The sequence below is a fragment of the Podarcis bocagei genome (genome assembly GCF_964188305.1).
Source record: "Podarcis bocagei genome assembly, chromosome: 1".
Lineage (NCBI taxonomy): Eukaryota > Metazoa > Chordata > Lepidosauria > Squamata > Lacertidae > Podarcis > Podarcis bocagei.
The window spans coordinates 92,933,309-92,952,371 of record NC_138125.1 but is presented as its reverse complement, the minus strand read 5'-3'; the positions used below and the strand labels follow the sequence as shown (position 1 = coordinate 92,952,371).

The window sequence follows — 19,063 nt, the reverse complement described above, 5'->3', positions numbered from 1 at the left end:
GCCTAGCAAGATAAACATATTTTTGAATACCTGGGCAAAACACTCCATTAAAGACCCAAACGCCTGTGTGTTCTGGCCATGATCCCCCAAACCAAAACTTCAGTGATTTAAATCATTATCATTAAAATAGCTTTCATTTGGAGAAGAAATACCAAGGCAGGTTGACAAATATACTCTGCATGGAATAAAGGGCAAATCGGAATAGCTCCACTTGATTCTTGATCTATCCGTACTGAGATATAACATATGCAATCAATAAGATATATGGAATTTATGCACACACAAAAGTTGAGCAGCATCAGATGAAAGCCCATCAATTCAAAATAGGTGGCTCACCATCTAGAATGGCCCACTGCCCATCTATCTCCGTATGCTTCAGGTAAGAGTCTTCAATAGTTGGATCATAGTCTGGCACAAAGATCTTCTGGAAAAACTGAATGGTGAGGGCACTCTTCCCCACACCCCCATCTCCGACCACCACCAACTTGTACGTGGGAAGGTTTTCACTTGGAACAGCACTTGTAGCCATGGTAGCGATAGGTTAGAACTGGAAAAGAGAGAGAGAATTCTTGTGTCACAACAAAACAGCATGCAAGCTTTCGAGTTCTCCGAAACTCTTTGTCAAGATGATGGTAAACAAAGAAACTTGGGGGTGGGTATTGAAAAAAGGTAGCTGGTAGTAAAGCTATGGATCTGGCTCTCATAAGAGCCTAATACGAAACACAGAAGGAGGTAGCAGTCATGCAGATGAGACTCTGCAGGTACCATGAAGGAACCAAGGAAGCCATATGTCTCCCTGAGGATGGCGTAAAAGTCAGAGATGAGAAAATGGCCACTACATGTTTCTCCTTCCCAAAAGGCCATGGTGCAACTCACTTCCACCTATCATCGTACAAAGCCTCATTTATATGTCTGCTACCTCCTCCCATGTTATGTCTTAAGACTCTGGCAAGATGATCTTCAGGTCTGAGTAGGTACATGTTGTAGTAACCTGCCTGATAAAGCACTGGTGTTAATAGGGTTGTATTGTATCATCCAGTCCCAGTTAGTGATCTCACAGCCTTATTCTAGGCCAGGAGTAGCCCATGTGGTTCTCCAGAAGTTCTTTGACCACAACTCCCATAATCCCTGGCCACTGGACACGTCAACTTCACCTGATGGGAGTTGTAGTCCAAGGACATCTGGAAGACACCAGGTTAGCCACTTCCATTCTAGGCTAACTGATGTTTCCAGATCCTTTTCAATGCAGCATCATGTACTGTTGTAATCCAGCTTGGAGGTACCAGGACTTGGATACACAACTGAAGCCAGGAAAGGTCATAGTTGGCACCCCATCCTAAGCTGCTAAGAGAGTTCTCCATTCCAGAGAGACCACATGTGTCTCATTGTCATCTGCAAACTACAAACCTGATCCTTATAAGGGAAGTATAACTCCACAATCTCCTTCAGAACAGCTGGAACCCCACTCACTAGGGGCAGGATGAACCTTCCACAAAGACCTCTCTGTCGTCTCTGACTTGGACTTCAGCTTACTTGCCTTCACCCATTACCACATCCAGGATTTAGCACTACCCCTAAATTTTCAGCGTCTAACCCAGGTGTCAGGGAACTGCCATCAGAGCATCAGGTGGTGGAGGGACTCAGGCAGGATGAAAGAGACTCAACTGCTGAAGCAGGGACCAGCAGGGGGAGGAGTGGGTCTCTGAGGGAATGCGAGCAGGAGGGAGGGCTCAGGGAGGCTTCCAGCGAGAACAGTGGGGAGGTATCGGAGTCTCCCATAGGGAGACCCATACCTCGCAGGAAACTGTCACGCCGTGAGTCCAGGAGACGCGTTTCCGTTAAGGAACTTCTTTGCTGGAAACGCTTCCGCAGACAGCCACTGTCGGACTCTACTAGTGACTAGAGCAGACATGTCTGAGGAGCTCCGTCACACACGGAGGTTTGTGGGGGCGCACAAACTCTGAGGGAGCACGTTTTTCACGCACAAGCAGCTAATCAAACCCTCACAGCAGTCCGACAGTCTTTGTACGCTGCCTGTGCAAGAGAAGGCATCATGAGCGAACCAACCGGAACCGGAGGAGCAGGGGCTGGAGCTGGTCCAAGCTTGGAAGATAGATACCGAGCGTTGGAGGTTCAACTGGCCCTGCAGACGGCGAGGCTGGAGGAGAGAAGGGCTCAGGATGCAGACAAGAAGGGGAGAGCCACTCAATTCCCCAGAAAGGTACCAGGATTGGTGCAGAAATTTGGGGGGGACCCCAAGGACTACCATGCTTTTAGGACAGAGATGCAATATGCCCTTAATGTGCAGTTCGATGAGTTCCCTGATGAGGAATCGCGAGTTGCTTTTGTAATTGGGCATCTTGAGAAAGGGGCTAGAGACTGGGTTCGACCCCTAATGGCAACGCACAATGACATACTAAAGGACACAATGAAGTTCTTTCGTGCAATGGATATCATGTTTTCCAGCGATATTGAGGAAGGGGTGGTGCGCAGACAGCTAATGGCTTGTAAGCAGGGGAGTCGATCTGTCCGTGAATATTGGACTGAGTTTACCATGCTGATTCACAGACTGAGTTGGGATTTATCGGCGGCACCCGTTCAAATGCTATTTGAAGAAGGTCTTTCTTCGGGGGTGAAAGACGAGCTGGCACGGAGCCCCAGGGCGGAGTCTATGGATCAGCTGACCAAATCTGCGCTGACCATAGGAGCGCGGCAGGAGGCAAGAGCCTTGGAGAGGCGGGAAGGGAGAGGGGAACGTTGGAAGGAGTTCCGCATTCCAGACATTCCTGAGCCAGCTTTCCCGCCGGCAGAGCCGATGGAAATCGGAACAGCGCGCGCGCGCGCATTTTCAAAAACCAGCGAGGGAGCTAAGAAGGAGGGAAAGGGCCCCCGGAAATGCTATCTCTGCCAACAGCCAGGCCACTTTGCCAGAGTCTGCCCCCAGAGGAAGGAATGGCAAGGGATGGTGGGAGCTGTTGAGGGGGGAGAAGAAGGGGGAGCGGAGCAGGTAAAAGCCAACGCCTGGTTGCCACAATTGGGGCACTGCAGCCAGGCCAAAGAGCAGTGAAAGTGCCCGTGCCAGAAGCTCCTCGACCTGCTCTAGTGATTGAAGTGTCGCTAGAGCTGCAGAATGGGCACCCCCTAAAAATAAAGGCGCTATTGGACTCAGGCAGCTCCTGCAATTTTATGAGCAAGGAGTTTGCTGCTGAACACCAGATACAGACCATCCCTTTAAGCAACCCCCTGCAGGTGACCACGATTGATGGCAGGGAGTTGTTGGGAGGAGGAGTCCGCTTGCAGACTGTCCCAATGATAATGAGGGTGGCAAGGCACACAGAACTGATAGCGTTTAATGTGGCCACCCTGGGAGGCGCTCCCATTATTTTGGGAATGAGCTGGCTAGCTCTACATGATCCGCTGGTTGGCTGGCATCAAAGAGTGGTGTCCTTTGGTTCAGCACATTGCCTAGAACACTGCAAAGGGGAGAAGGGTTCAGTAGGGGCCCAAGCCACCCTAGCAGGGACTGAAGTAATGGGGAAGGTGAAGGTACCACCACAGTATGCAGATCTCAGCGATGTGTTCAGCGAGAAGGAAGCTGACCAACTACCACCTCATAGACCCTTTGATTGTCAGATCAATTTACTCCCTGGAGCACAGCTTCCCGTGGGCAAGTTGTATGCCATGTCAGACAGGGAGATGCAGGAGTTGCGAGGGTTCATTGACAAGAACCTGAAGAGAGGCTTCATCAGAGAGTCCAAAGCAGCAGGGGGGAGCCCAGTGTTCTTTGTGGACAAAAAAAATGCGGACAAGCCGAGACTTGTATGTGATTTTAGGCGGCTGAATGCAGTGACTGAACCGGTGGCGTTCCCTATGCCCAGAATTGATGATATTTTGACCATGGTGAGGAAGGGAAAGATTTTCACAAAGCTGGATCTAAGGGGGGCGTACAACCTGATACGCATAAGGAAAGGGGATGAATGGAAAACCACCATGTTTACCCCTTTGGGGGCGTTTGAATACCTCGTTATGCCATTTGGATTACAAGCAGGCTCCGCGTGTTTTCAATCTTTTATGAACCACGTGCTGGGCCCTTTGCTCTACAAGAATTGCGTTGCCTTTCTAGATGATGTGTTGGTGTATTCTGAGAATGAGGAGCAACATGTGAGAGACGTCAGAGAAGTGTTGAGCAGACTGCAAGCCAACAGGCTGTGGGTCAAACTGGAGAAGTGTCGGTTCCATACCAAGGAGGTGGAATTCCTGGGGTACCGCCTGTCAGACAAGGGATTGGCCATGGATCCCGGCAAGGTACAGGCAGTGCTGGAATGGAAAACACCCAAAACCAAGAAGGATGTGCAGAGGTTCCTAGGGTTTGGAAACTTTTATCGTAAGTTCATCCGCAACTTCGCCCATCTGACGGCGCCCATCACTGACTGTCTCAGCAGTAAGAAGAAGTTTGTATGGACGGCGGAGGCGGAGCGAGCGTTTGAGGAACTGAAAAGGGCCTTCGCCTCTGAAGAACAACTTCTGCATGTGGATTTACGAAAGAAGCTAAGGGTTGAAACAGACGCATCTGACAGAGCCATAGGGGCGGTGCTTCTTCTGCAGCCGGGGAAGGAGGAGTCGGAGTGGCGTCCGTGTGCCTTCTTCTCGCGGAAGCTGAACAAATCCGAGAGGAACTACACGGTGTACGACCGAGAACTGCTTGCTATTCATGAGGCGTTCCGGAGATGGAGGCATCTGCTAGTTGGTGCACAACATAAAGTGCAAGTGTGCACGGACCATAAAAATCTAGAGTACTGGAGAACGGCGCGAGTGCTCAACCAAAGGCAGTTGAGATGGGCCCAAGAGTTCTCCAAATTTAACTTTGAGATTTGTTATGTGCCAGGCCCAGAGAATGTTAGGGCGGACGCTCTCTCACGCAAACCTGAATATTTGGAGGGGGAGGGAGCACCCGAAGAAACCCATATCATTCCAGAGGACCGCTGGGTGTGTGGGGCGACTTTGGTGGGGCAAAGGGAATTGGTAGAGGGTACGGTGCAGGATGCATACGCCCAGGGGAAACTCAGGGATCTCAGAGGGGAGGAAGACAAACCCGGTGGTTTTGAGGAGAGAAATGGGGCATTGTATTATAAGGGAGCGTTATATATACCTGAAGGGGAATTGAGGGAGAAAGTACTCAAGCAGCTGCACGATAGCCCCACAGCAGGGCACTTTGGGCAACACAAAACCATGTGGCTGGTTACCAGGGAATTTTGGTGGCCCAAGGTCAGGGAAGATGTGCGGGAGTATGTGAGAGGGTGTGAACAATGCCAAAGAGCCAAGGGGGAGAGGCAGGCGCCGGCTGGTTTATTAGAACCACTGCCCACACCTGAGAGACCGTGGGAAGCAGTGGCAATAGATTTCATGACTGATCTGCCAAGGTCTAGAGGGAAAACAGCCATCATGGTTGTAGTAGACCTGTTAACTAAAATGGCCCACTTCATAGCCTGCTCACATGCGGTTACAGCAGAAGAAACCGCCAAATTGTTTGTAGAGAATGTGTTTAGGTTGCATGGCGCCCCCTTGAGGGTGGTTTCAGACAGAGGGAAACAATTTACTTCCAGGTTCTGGAGGAAGCTCATGAGCTTACTGCATGTAGAGGTTAATTTCTCGACGGCCCGTCATCCTGAAACCAACGGGCAGGCGGAAAGAGCAAATGGGGTTCTCCAACAATATTTGAGGTGTTATGTTAATGACAGAGAGAATGATTGGGTGGAGAAGCTGGCGTTGGCAGAATTTGCCTACAACAATGCAGAGAACGTGTCCACGGGGATGAGCCCCTTTTTGGCTAATCACGGGTGCCATCCCAGAGCCTTCCCAGGGGGGGAGGGGGAGAACTGGAGCGTTCCAGCTGCAGAACAGTTCGTGGAAGAAATGGAAGCGATCCATCGCCAGCTCCAACTCAACTTAAACAGGGCTAAGGAGGAATATAAGAGGCAAGCAGACAAAAACAGAAGGGAAGGTGAAAGCATCAGGGTGGGGGACCAGGTGTGGCTGTCAACCCAAGGGTTGCCATTCAAAGGAGGTTGTAAGAAATTAAGACCCAAAAGGCTGGGTCCGTTTGAAGTCATACAGCAGGTCAATCCAGTGGCTTTCAGGCTCCGGTTACCGAACCACATGAAGCTGCACCCAGTTTTTCACAGGTCGTTGCTGTCACCGTATAGAGGAGACAGTGAGGGGAGGGTCACTAGGGGACCAGCAATGGAGGAGAAGGAACACAGCTACCATGTAGCGGAGATCCTCGATTCCAGGTGGAAGGGAGATCAAGTAGAGTATTTGGTAATGTGGGAAGGGGAACCGGAGTCGGAAAACACCTGGGTTAGGGCAGAGGATGTCAATGACGAGGTTTTAATAGAGACTTTTCATCAGAGGTTCCCACGTAAACCTCAGCCTGTAGCGAGGTTCCGAAGGGAATACTTTGCCACCACCGACGAGGAAGAGGAGTTGGAGGGGTTCCCAGATTCTGAAGAGGAGGAGGATTCAGCTGGCCAGGACGACGATCGATGGAGAGAATTGTTCGAGACGTCAGAAGATGAGGAAGATTCGTTTCGGGGTTTTAGCCCTTCACCTCCCAGGGGGGAGGAATTGGGAGGGGGTGAGGGGGGCCCTGGAGGGGAGGTGGATGTCAGGGAACTGCCATCAGAGCATCAGGTGGTGGAGGGACTCAGGCAGGATGAAAGAGACTCAACTGCTGAAGCAGGGACCAGCAGGGGGAGGAGTGGGTCTCTGAGGGAATGCGAGCAGGAGGGAGGGCTCAGGGAGGCTTCCAGCGAGAACAGTGGGGAGGTATCGGAGTCTCCCATAGGGAGACCCATACCTCGCAGGAAACTGTCACGCCGTGAGTCCAGGAGACGCGTTTCCGTTAAGGAACTTCTTTGCTGGAAACGCTTCCGCAGACAGCCACTGTCGGACTCTACTAGTGACTAGAGCAGACATGTCTGAGGAGCTCCGTCACACACGGAGGTTTGTGGGGGCGCACAAACTCTGAGGGAGCACGTTTTTCACGCACAAGCAGCTAATCAAACCCTCACAGCAGGTTTGGATTAGCCTGGCTTCATTTGCAAGACAAGCCTGATTCAAGGTCTGTAAGTGGGGGAGACAGAAGACAAAAGATGGCGGGAGACCTCAATTCTTCTTTTCCCTTCTGGTCAAAGTCAATACATAGTCCACGCCTTTTAGAAGAGAGCATGAAGCTCAGAACCAAAACATCTCATCTTGCCAAAAAAAAAGAAATAAAAAGTTATCTGGGGGGGGGAAAGCCTTTCTGAGTATGTATAAACTCCTCGGCTGAGAAAATGCCCATGACAATGATTTACAGTATCCATGGTAACCTGCGTGACGTTGAAATTGCCTAATCCTGTTATGAAACCTGCAAGTGAGGGGGGGGGGACACACACACTTAGATACAACAACAGCAGCTGGAGCTGCCTCGGTGTTCCTCCTTCTCTCTTCCAGATGGCTCTCTCTGTAGCTTTCATATTTAGCAACAGCTACAGGACGCTATTGCTGTTTAATTGTGGCCATGAAGCTGATAATAAAAAGAGAGAGAAACGTCCAGTGTTACAGACTAGGCACGAAATCCCTCAACAATACAACAGTGGTGGTGGGTCTGCACATGGCTTTCCTTAGGGACATGGAGCTCACCCAGTGCACCCAATCATTGCGAACCTGTATCTCCCAACCTGCTCTCTGTCCCAGCCCAATTGCACAGGAGATGGAAATGATAAATTATCACCAGTGAGCCATTTAGAGCAACCTTGTTTGTTCACGACACATGTCCGCAGATGTACTAAGCCTCTGAACATCGGGGTTAAACCAATCAGGAGAAGCCATCACCTTCCTGCCCCTGTTTCGGAATTGCCAGGGTCCCTGGGGCTGGTCTCCTTCGTAAATCAGACCTACATTCGTCTAGTCCGCAATTCTGTAGTCTCCAGCGTATTCTGGTTGGTTCTCACATATCAACCATTGCCCATTCCCCTAGCTCAAGGCAGCTTTGCTTGGAGCCCTAGGAAATCTTGTTGCTTCAGCTCAGGTTGGGAGCTTATACAGGAGCAGGAAGCTCCAGAGGAGATCAGGAGAACTCAGAGATGGAAGTAAAATTGGTGAGGGTCAATCATGACTTGAGGCCCAGATGGCTGAACAGGTGTCTCTCCCCATAACAGCCTACCCCTTATAGCTGGTATGGCAGAGGGAGGCCTTTCTTGTTATCACATCATTGAGGGAGATTCGCCTGGTGGTGACACAGGGTAGGGTCTTCTCTGTGGTGGTGCCCCATTGTGGATTGTTCTCCTGGAAGCAGTTCTGGTGCCAGAGCTTACAGCACACTGGCACCAGGAAAAGACCTGCCTGTTTGCCTGGGCATTCATGGGACATTAGCTGCAGCTGCCACTGGGAGCTGTAAGGAGCATTTTTATTAGTTGCTGGGCTGAAACCTGCCCTCCAGTTTATCAAAAGATTTATTTCAGTTCAAAAGTGGCTTCTGTTTTTTTGGTCTCATTCTAATGGTACTTTAGAATTCACTGGGTATGAGGTTTTTTTTATTATGCCTTGTTGCACGGTGGCCAAAGGTGGGGTGTGCATGCTCTCCACTTGAGTTTTTTTTTGTGTGTGTGTGTGTGTACTTCAGCAGCCTTCTTGATCTCAAAAATCACCATGGGAGGAGTTACTTTGTGGCATCTTCTCCTGAGTTTTAATGGAAGTGTGGAAAGCCAAGGAGGATGGCTACCAAACGCCTAAGATTGGTGCACTCACTAATACTGTTTAATTGAAGTCTTTCCTTTTGCATTTTGCGCACCCCAAAAAATGTTCCACGTGCATTTCTTTAAAAGTAAAAAACCCCAACGACTTTATTTTAAAACAACCATCAAAAAGCTGTCAGGTGTACCATCCAGCTGAGGTCTTCAGGGAAGGTGAGCGCTTAAGAATGCTGCAGAGTGCAGACCCCTGGAGAGATAATTTGCAGAACAAAACAACACTCACAGACCTCCCTCAGCCACCTTGAAAGTAGGGTCAGCTCAACACAGCTTGCATCCCATCCATGAGAATGTCACTGGCATTTTCTCTCCACCCTTTGAGAATTTTCAGATTAAATCTTTTTTCTCATTAATAGATGGGATTCTTTTTTATATTATTATTAAAAAAGGACTATTTTTTGGCACACCACTAGTTTTTATGAATGAATGTTAGTGGATTTTTTTTTAAAAAAAAATGTTCTTAATTGTTTAGAATTGATTTTTTTTTTTTAAATTGCATTGAAACTCTCCCTGGGTTCATACAACAAAAGTCAGGCTAAACTATACATTTAATAAATAAATAACAACAAATAATGGAGAGGGGCAAGCTTCCTCGAAAGATGGAGCTTGCTCTCTCTCTCCCATTGTCAATCTGCCCTTGCAATGTGCATCTCCAGCAGACTGGTGGGCAAAGGGGGAGGCCAAGTGATGGACTATCAGTATTGGTTTTTGCTTCCCTGGGTGTTTTAGCCTTATTAATGAAGGGTTTCAGACCCAGGGATGAATGCTGGAGTGAATGAGAAAGCTGTTCATTAGACCTAGAGGCACAGTCTCTATCTACTTCTATAGTTATTGCCAGCAGCTCAACACATGTCTAGGATAAAGCAATCAGTGGAACTACAGGGATGGTATCAGTGATAAATGGGAAATAAGAAAATGGGCACTTTAGAGTTGCCTTTCAGAATAAGAATGGACAATGACACCCATTTGTTAACTAAGTATGTGTCCTAGATGCACCCCAGAAATTGCTGTGTAATCCATAGTGGTTTCAAGGTAAGTACATAAAGGTACCAACAGTGGAAAAGATCTATGTGGAAAATGTACCTGGAGGACAAAAGGTTTGAAAACCATTGCTAAGTACAGTGGAAAACTTTGTTCAGGCTGCATTTAAATGAACCAACCAAATTCAAATGTCTTAGACTAATACATTGGTGAAACGCAACAATCCTTTGGATTCCTCTGAATTTTGAGATGCAGATCTTGGCTCAAAGAGGTGGCAAAGTGCATTAAAACACATATTTTAGGATTACATCTGTTTCAAATTGTGTACATCAAGAGAGAGAGAAAAATATGTTTTTAAGATTGTGATGAATATATATTTAAATGCAAGTTTTCACTTTTTAAAAAAAGTAATCACAAATTACTGCAAAAATGGGACAGAATGGACATGTGAACATGTGTAAAACTGACATGGTCTGTTCGTCCCAAACTATGGCTTGAATGACTGTTCAAGTTTGGCTGGTTTATTTTTTAAAAAACATATGGCTTATATCCAAAGCAGTGCCAAGTCCCCCATTCCATTAATGCAAGAATTTACACTTGTGCACCCAAACTTCTCTCCTCTCCCTAAATCTGTTCTTTTGTTTTCCCCAAAGCCCTGGATACATATGAGGGAAAGGGTGGTGGTGGGGAGAACTCTAATGAGCATGTGTTTATCCTTCCACTTTCGAAACAAGGGCAATGACTCCTGCCCCCACTCTCTCACTGCCGCCATTTCTAAAATTCTCACAAGTCAACTTGGTGGCTGAAATGAGAACACTTCTGTACATTTTCCTGTGAAGAGTGAATGACCCTTCAAGGCTGATTCATATGATGCTGGCAATTCTTAACCTCATTTTACGGTTGCCAGCTGTTCTCCCCCTGCCACCCCCCCAAATCTCACATAAGGGAACCAGAGCTCCTCACCTGATACCCTTTCCATCTCTGCTGAAAGAGCAGCACTTTCTCGCTTCACCATCTATGTGGAGTGCGTTTAAGAAGAAACACAGTCCTGGAATTGCACAAAGGAACAGCCAAAGGCCTTTGCTCCTTGATGAACATTTAACAGTTATTTCGGGAAACACAAAATTATAGCTTCGGCGATAAAGCCCACGTCACCGTAAATTACTGTGGTAGGCAGAATCAGAGTGTCACGGTGCTGCAAACTTTCCAAGAAGACAGGCAGCTAAAGGGCTGAGTGGAGAGTGCAATTTCACACACCCCTCCTGCTTATAGGTTAATTAGCATAACTAAAAAGTGTCCCAGGAGACCTTCAGTGTGAGGACAGAAGAGGCTCCTGGGATTGCACTTGCAAAAGCTTGTGGGATGGCTAGACGCCATTTTCATGCTCTTCTTTGCCCTTTTTCATGCCACTTCCAGTTTTGCGGTGATGTGTGCAGTCGCATGTAAAAAGGTAAAGGTAAAGGACCCCTGACAGTTAAGTCCAGTCGCAAACGACTCTGGGGTTGCGGCGCTCATTCTGCTTTAAGGGCCGAGGGAGCCAATGTTTGTCTGCAGACTAAGCCACTTTTGGGAAAACCAGAGCAGCGCATGGAAACATCGTTTACCTTCCCGCCGGAGCGGTACCTATTTATCTACTTGCACTTTGACGTACTTTAGAACTGCTAGGTTGGCAGGAGCAGGGATGCTCACCCCGTTGCGGGGATTCGAACCGCTGACTTTCTGATCAGCAAGCCCTAGCCTAGGCTCAGTGGTTTAGACCACAGTGCCACCCGCGTCCCACAGTCACATGTAAACATGAATAAATGGGTAATTGCCTGTAGGCATTTATATTCCCTCCACTCTGCCCCAGCTTTTAGATGATAACTTTCAAAAGGCAGCCCTGCCTTATTTCAGGGCCCACATGTTGAGTGTGGCCCTAGACCTCTGCCCCAAAGTCCTTCCTTGAGGGCCCCACTGTTCCCTGCGTGCAGGTCCAGAACTCAGGCCATTGCAGCACATTGCTTTTCTCATTAAGCGCTTTTTAAATCTCCTTACATCTCAATGAGACAGTGAAATTTGCACTTAGACCTCCCCCAGCAGAAATAAATGACACATAAAAGGGCTTAACTTTGGCTGCACTGTGCCCTATTCTTTCTTCCTTTATTATTATTATTATTTTAAAAAAATATTATTCTCCATTTTGCTCCTGGAGAAAATTATTATTGTTCCTTTTTTAAACAATAAAAGATACCGCCTTCAATGAAAGTACTTAATGCAAAGGAAGCGATTCTCATTTCAGCAGTACAGTAATCACCGACACAGTGGATTTGAATTAACTAGGCAGGAGAAAGAAATCAGATACTCGAGAAGTCCATATGCCTGCCTATGTAGACGTAACAGAAAGAAAGCTAATCCACACAAGGAGGAAATTGCTTGGAATTTCAAAATACCCCTGCCCTTCCTTTTAGCACAATCCCTGGAAATGGGCAAGTTCCCTCTTGGAAATCACAGCTTTCTAGTAAATGAATTAGTAATCCCTCCTGTTCACCACCCTTGGCTGTTCCAGATCAAATTTCCTCAAAACACCAGGAAATCAAGGGGAAACGTCTTAATTGCCTTTGATCACTGTTACAACTGTCACTATTTTGGATATTTCTTTTGGATGTTGCACAAAAAAGAAGACTTTATATGTGTGGTATGTCTATTGAACTTTATGGGAGGAGGGTGTAAAGATGCAATATTTTAAAAAGAGCTCATGCATCAAGACCTGGTGTCACAACCAAAATGACAGGCATCCAAAGCAGCAAACTGAGCAGCGGCTAAGAGCTTCTCCTATACAATTCAGACATCTATTATTTCACATATTTTTTAATGCCACACAAAGGTTTATCAATTAACTTATCACGTATTCACTGAATAACACAACTTCCCTTCCCCATGCAAACTTCTTCCCGGATGGGGAAATTAATGACGTCACAGACACCAGCCAATCAGTGCCATGCACAGACTACTTCTTATTCCACTTTGCTGAACTCACCCCCCCACCCCAGGCTGTACCTGCGAAGGGAAAATGTATTTTTGAATTTATTTTATTTTATTTATTATTGCTGAGTACAGGCCTTTCCCTGGTGTGCCAGCTTTACTGCATGCAGGAAGTTTTTGATGTGAAGCGGGGAAGGTGATTCAGAAATGTAAACTCCCTCCCCACCTCCTCCAAGCTACCCTTTCATTCCACAGGAATGGCTCCAGGATCCCACGGATAAACTGGTAGCTGAACTCAGGCTCTCAAATGTGCATCTATTAACACTTTCATTAGCCCTTTGTGGTTTGGCAGGGGATCTGCATTATGGATTTTAACATAGTAGGTGAGCACATTTAGACACTACTTTGGGACAAGGTGTAATCATTTTTAACGCTGCAAAGCTCCTTATGCGCATACACCTAAAGCTCTGAAATTCTGTACTCTGCTTGGAAGGTTTCAAAGCCTAGCAACAGCTCCAGGCTTGATCACTTACATAAACTGTAGCTGAGAAAGGTGCCTTCAGCTCTGAGAGCAGTAATTCTTATTTAAGCTCAAGACTCCCTGCTTTCATCTGTTCTCAGACTCTCAAAGGCATCTCACACTTGTTGCAAAGGAAGTTTCAATTCATTTTAGCTTTAGTCGACTACAAGCAAACAAAAACAGCAAATCACCAAGTTGTCAGAAAGGCCTATATGGACTTGTCCACCATTGCCACCTTCCTGTGAAATTGCAATCTAAGCAGCTGCATTTCGTAAAACAAAAGCCACCTGTAAACACAGATAACAGAACTACAGCTTGCTTGTTGTTCTATCGTTAGGTGTTGGAGCACAGGGCTGCATGCACACAACATTATATTCAACATTCAGTGTACACTGCCATCTTGATTTTGTTGCTTCGCGCACACATACAATCTAGATCTACTGCATACTTTACGTCCCCCCAAAAGAGCATTTTCACAAATTAGTTTCATTCCAGAAAAAAAATCTCAATGCAGGTTGATTCTACATTACAATCCATTGTGTCCGCAGGGGTGGATGTGCTTCCAGCAACGGGGGGTGCACCCCCACACCCATCTTGTGGGTGGGTGCAAATACCAAGGGAGAACTTCAACATCGTGCTGTTGATTGTTCTGTCTGGGCATGCATGTTAGCTCGCCAGATCCCCAACTCTGGCAGTTTTCCTGACCCCCACATAGTCAATTTCAGATGGGCATGGAGGAGGAAAGGTGAAATTGCACCATGGAGGGCTTCCACTGATGGGACTCATGAGCTGAATCCTGCCTCAAGATCACAATTACTTTCCTCCTTCTTCATTCACCTGGGGGATGTGCAGGGACAAAAAAGGCATGGATAACCTAATTACCATACTTTTCCTGCGTGTAAGACGCCCCCATGTATAAGACGCCCCCTATTTTTCGGGACTCCAAATTAAGAAAACACCGCTTAGCACTATCCATGTATAAGATGAGCCCCAATTTTAAACCTCACTTTTTTGGTAAAAAAATCTTATACACGGAAAAATACGGTATGTGGTGGCTTTTCACATAAGTGTCATGTAGCCACCACAGTGGTAGAAAGGATCTAGACTCAAAGAGGCATGTTGAGGATGAGAATGGAAGGTTCCGTATACAGGAAAAACTTATTTGTGTCACAAGTTCATGCACACTGCCAGTGGATATACTTTGTAACAGTAAGTTGTTATTGTTATGAATGCAAGGTCCCTCTGCCAATTGGCAAGAGGGGTTGGTTCACAAAAGAAAAGTGGCTTCAGGCCGCTTACGTGCCCTCAGAGAGTCGCATTAAATATTAAGAACCATCATTTAAAGGGAAAGCAGAGACTGCTGTACTAAAGGCAGGCCTCTGCAACTTGTGACCCACAAGAGCTCAATAAACCTTTGCTTTCTGTTTTGCTGTCGATCTGGGGCTGCAAAAATGTGTGTGTGTGTGTGTTCCTGAGCAGACAAGCGTCAGCAGCTTCTGGGGCTAAAAGAGGACTGGGCCACCATTTGACAGAGAGACGAGGGGCAGCAGCAAGGCGTTGATTCTTTGCGTGTCACACAGACTGCCCTACATCTCTCCAAAGCTGGATGGGGAAGGATGACAGCCACCTTGACAGCCAGGCTGACAGCCAGAGCACCTGCCTTGTACGCAGAAAAGCCCAGGTTCAGTCCTCTACATCTGGGCTGGGAATGTTCCCTGTCTGAAACGCTGGGGAGTTGTTGCCAGTCAGTGTGGACGGTACTGAGTTAGATGGACCAGTGGTCTGATTTGGTCTAAAGCAGCATACCCAACTCCTAAGCAAACCTACTATCCTCAGGTGTGCTACTTGCTGAGCATACCAGCGTGGAAAACAAACTCAACTCCTAGTCCAGTCAGCTTCTAAACTTGGAATGGGTGTGTTCATCTACTTCAGGCAGCCAAATGTTTTGGGCCAACCAAAACAATACTCTTCACATCAAAAGGTCCTAATCTTTGGTTCCTTTAGGACCAGCATGTGGAACTGTTTCAACAATTGTGCACACATGAAGGTGTATAAAGGACATCCACTTCTCCTCCCACTCTAAAACTGCATATATTCAATTTTTTGTGCTTCAACAGACTTCTAAACTTCAAGAACACAGCTAAGATCTGCCTCCAGAGGTTTATTTTCTCCTGACCTTAATGGATGTCGACAGTGTAATGTATTTTACCTTGACCACCAACCCAAGAAGGCCCACTCTTGACATTTCCTTGACAAGCTCCTGGACAGAAAATCCTCTCTGCTGAAAAGAAAAGCACAAAAGGAAACAGAGACGCGTGCCACTGCTTTTAAAACAGAGTTCCTTTAAAACAAACACATGAAATTATACAAAACCTCCTTGGGGGATGATTAAGAAAGGAATTGCTCTTGGCCTACCACAACATGTTTTCATTTAGCCACTAGTCACATTCAGCAGTTTTTGTACCTCCAAGTATTCACTGTCAAACCAAGTGAACAACATTATCTACACATTTATTTTAACCAATGGAAATAAAAACACAATTTTATATTTGTGGAAGGACTCCAGTCCCTGGAGGCTGATTGTGAAAATTATATAGTAAACAAGGGAAGGAAAAGAAAAGAAAAGGATCCAAAGTTACTAGGGGTGGAGGAGAAATTCAAAATGTTGAACTTTCCAACACAATAAGCAAACTGAAATGGACATCCCTCCTCCAAAGTTTGAAATGCACTTCTCCAGTCAAGTCATGTGTACAAAACTGTGTATAGAAGGGTAGAGCATGCATAAACACAAATATATTGGTGGAAGGAATATACGGAAATGCATTGTATTAGTGGAAATTGTTTTGTAAAATTGCATATATTAGGCAAAACTGCATACAAAAATGTCAGGAATGAATTCTCAACAAAATGCTGATGAATTTTCCTAAGGACTTTTGAAAAATCACAAACTGATTTGGAAACGTGGAGAACTGAACTTAAGGTTGGAAAAACCGGGAGAAATGGAAATTGACATCTTTGCCCATCCCTAACTTAAACCCAAGGTACAGTAAAAGGCATTCCATAACACAACATGGACCTTTAGTGACTAAGGAGGAAACTGCATTTCCCTGTAATAAAAGATACACCATTTACGTATATATTTTGAAGACAAAAGTGTGAAAAGGGGAATTGCTTGTGCAAGTACTTTTCAACCCTTCTTGTAACATGACAGTTACAAGAGGTGTAATGACAGGGTAGTGTAGCGATTACAGCAAAGAGACTTGGGACACCAGGTTCAAGTCCCCACTCTGTCACAAGGTGACACTGGACCAGATGCTATCCCAGTTTATCCTACCTCACAGGTTGTTGTATGGATTAAATGGATGGGTGCTGAAGGAAGAACCATGGATGATGATGGTGGTGGTGGTATATATATCACCCTAAGCTCCTTGGAGGAATGTTGGGCTCTGAGTGTAGTAACCCAATTAAAAACAGCTCAGTTTTATTTAGTTCAATCTTATTAGTTCATTTAATTCCTTTCATCTTTATTGGATTGGAAGTTAAGCTGTTATTTTGCTGGCATGTAAAAGACACATTTGGCACACAGGAACTAGGAAGCGGTATGCACTGTGTATACATCTTACAAATATGGACTCATCAATATGAGGGAAATGACCCACAAAACAAAGAGAACCCAAGTGAACACAACCACACTGTGAGTGGCAAGTATTTGGCAAAGCCATAAGAGTTGGTAGAACAACTTGGAAAAACAGAGGCAAATGTGTGATTTTTCTCAAAGCCATGCACTATAGAAGATTTAGCTTGCTTTTGATCTGGAGGAAAGCCCAAAAAATTCAATGTTGATTGGTGCAGCTATCACACAGGTTCTAGCGTTCAACTCCATCTCAACCATTTAAATGCATTATTCACACATTAAGTTTTGTGACGGAGTAATATCTCCTGGCGCTGTGGGTAAAACCTCAGTGCCTAGGACTTGCCGATCGTATGGTCGGCGGTTCGAATCCCTGCAGTGGGGTGAGCTCCCATCGTTCGGTCCCAGCTCCTGCCCACCTAGCAGTTCGAAAGCACCCCTAAGTGCAAGTAGATAAATAGGTACCACTTTATAGCGGAAAGGTAAACGGCGTTTCCGTGCGCTGCGCTGGTGCTGGCTCGCCAGAGCAGCTTTGTCACGCTGGCCACGTGACCCGGAAGTGTCTTCGGACAGCACTGGCTCCCGGCCTCTTAAGCAAGATGAGCGCACAACCCCAGAGTCGGTCACGACTGGCCCGTATGGGCAGGGGTACCTTCAGTGGCGTAGCGTGGGTTGTCAGCACCCGGGGCAAGGCAAGTAATTTGCGCCCCCTAGCCCATGGATTTGCGCCCCCTAACCCGTGGATTTGCGCCCCCTAACCCTAACCCCCAGATGTTGCGCCCGGTGCGGCCGGCCCCCCCTGCACCCCCCACGCTACGCCACTGGGTACCTTTACCTTTAATATCTCCTGGGGACCTTAACCCACATAAGAAGTGAACATCTGAACATTCTAAAGTAACATCCTAGCGAATTCCTAAAGAAAATGGGGGTTTAAATATTCCTCAGAAATTTGGGATAATAGCTTGTTGATAGTCATGGCAAAAGATTATAGCAACCAGAGCTGTCCCTTGAGTAGTGTGCAATTTATATTCCTGCTGAAATTGAGATGGAGTGGGGAGGTCTGACCGAAACAACCAGCACATGCAGTTTTTAAAAATATGGAATGGGATAGGGTTGCTCTGCCACATGTTTGTAAAACATCCCCATTTTGCTTTCATTATCCAATCTCTTAAAAAATAGGTCAATAATGGTCTGGCAGGCGCATTAGCTAGGGAACAAAAGCAGACAGAAACTGCTCTGTTATTTAATAATTCAAATCCCAAATGCTTAATTAAAAACAGTTTTGCTAGATGGGGAAAAAAGTGAGTAAGAAACCACATCTTCCTTCATGGGCTCCGCTGACTGGCATCAAATAGTTGCCTCCCTCTTTTTACAACACAACACAGAGCATGATTTGGGGAGAGGGAATGTGGGGGGCCTCTCAGGGAAAATAAGAGTGTAATAAAATACTCCTCACTTGGTATTCTTGTGGCACCTTTCTGCAACCTTGGTTTATACTTCAGACAACATAGTGCCAAGTTAAATTCACAGCCAGAATAGCATAAGCTGTAAAGACCCTTTAGTAGAATAATTCTAGGATGATGATTAATGTAAATTGCTTCTCCCCCAGCCCACATCCTATTTTTCCTGTGGAGAATATAAATTTGAACAGGATTACTGCTGCTTTGTTGCCTATTTGCACCATTCTTTCAGGTAGCTTGGAAAACAGCCAATGTCTGGGGTCTGCCATGCTGCCTTCTACGCAATATGCTGCTCATTAATAAGTTTGGCTTATTGACAGTAGACAACAGCACCCAAAATTATATACTATATAGACATTCATGGAACAGTCTCTCAAGAGAGAACAGAGTGCACATTTCACAGAAGAGTTGTGTGGCCAATAGCCCATAAGTGGTTTCTTGGGGGATCAGATGGAAAGGTCTATGCAGCCCAGATGTCTCTGGGAAGACCACAGATGGGAAATGAGGGCAATAGCACTCTCCTCCTTTCCAGCAGCTGCTTTTGACTGGTTATGAGTTGTGTTCTACTGCATTGTTTTCTTATTCTGTAGCCTACTCTGGGAAGTTCCGGTGAAGGGTATGAGTTGGAGGGTTGGTTGAAAAAAAGAGAAGGTGCTGGTACTCCTAGCTTGATAAAAGTGCCATGAATGCTAGAACTAAACAGCTACCACAGGCAGCA

General features: G+C 46.3%; 1 protein-coding gene across 3 annotated transcripts in view; it reads right to left on the bottom strand.

The window, feature by feature from the left end:
- Positions 1-19,063, bottom strand: part of MRAS (muscle RAS oncogene homolog) — a 55,795-nt gene that overhangs the window by 23,389 nt on the left and 13,343 nt on the right. Inside the window, exons 1-2 of one of the 3 annotated variants that reach the window (XM_081206612.1) lie at positions 15,464-15,486; positions 337-547 (exon numbers count right to left, since the gene is read on the bottom strand). The exons of 1 other annotated variant lie outside the window; for it this stretch is intronic. In XM_081206612.1, coding sequence (XP_081062738.1) covers positions 337-529 — 193 coding nt within the window. In that variant the 5' untranslated portion in view covers positions 530-547; positions 15,464-15,486. Of the gene's footprint in view, positions 1-336; positions 548-15,463; positions 15,487-19,063 lie in introns of those variants that run through there. One more of the 3 variants, XM_081206611.1, reaches the window with a different exon arrangement.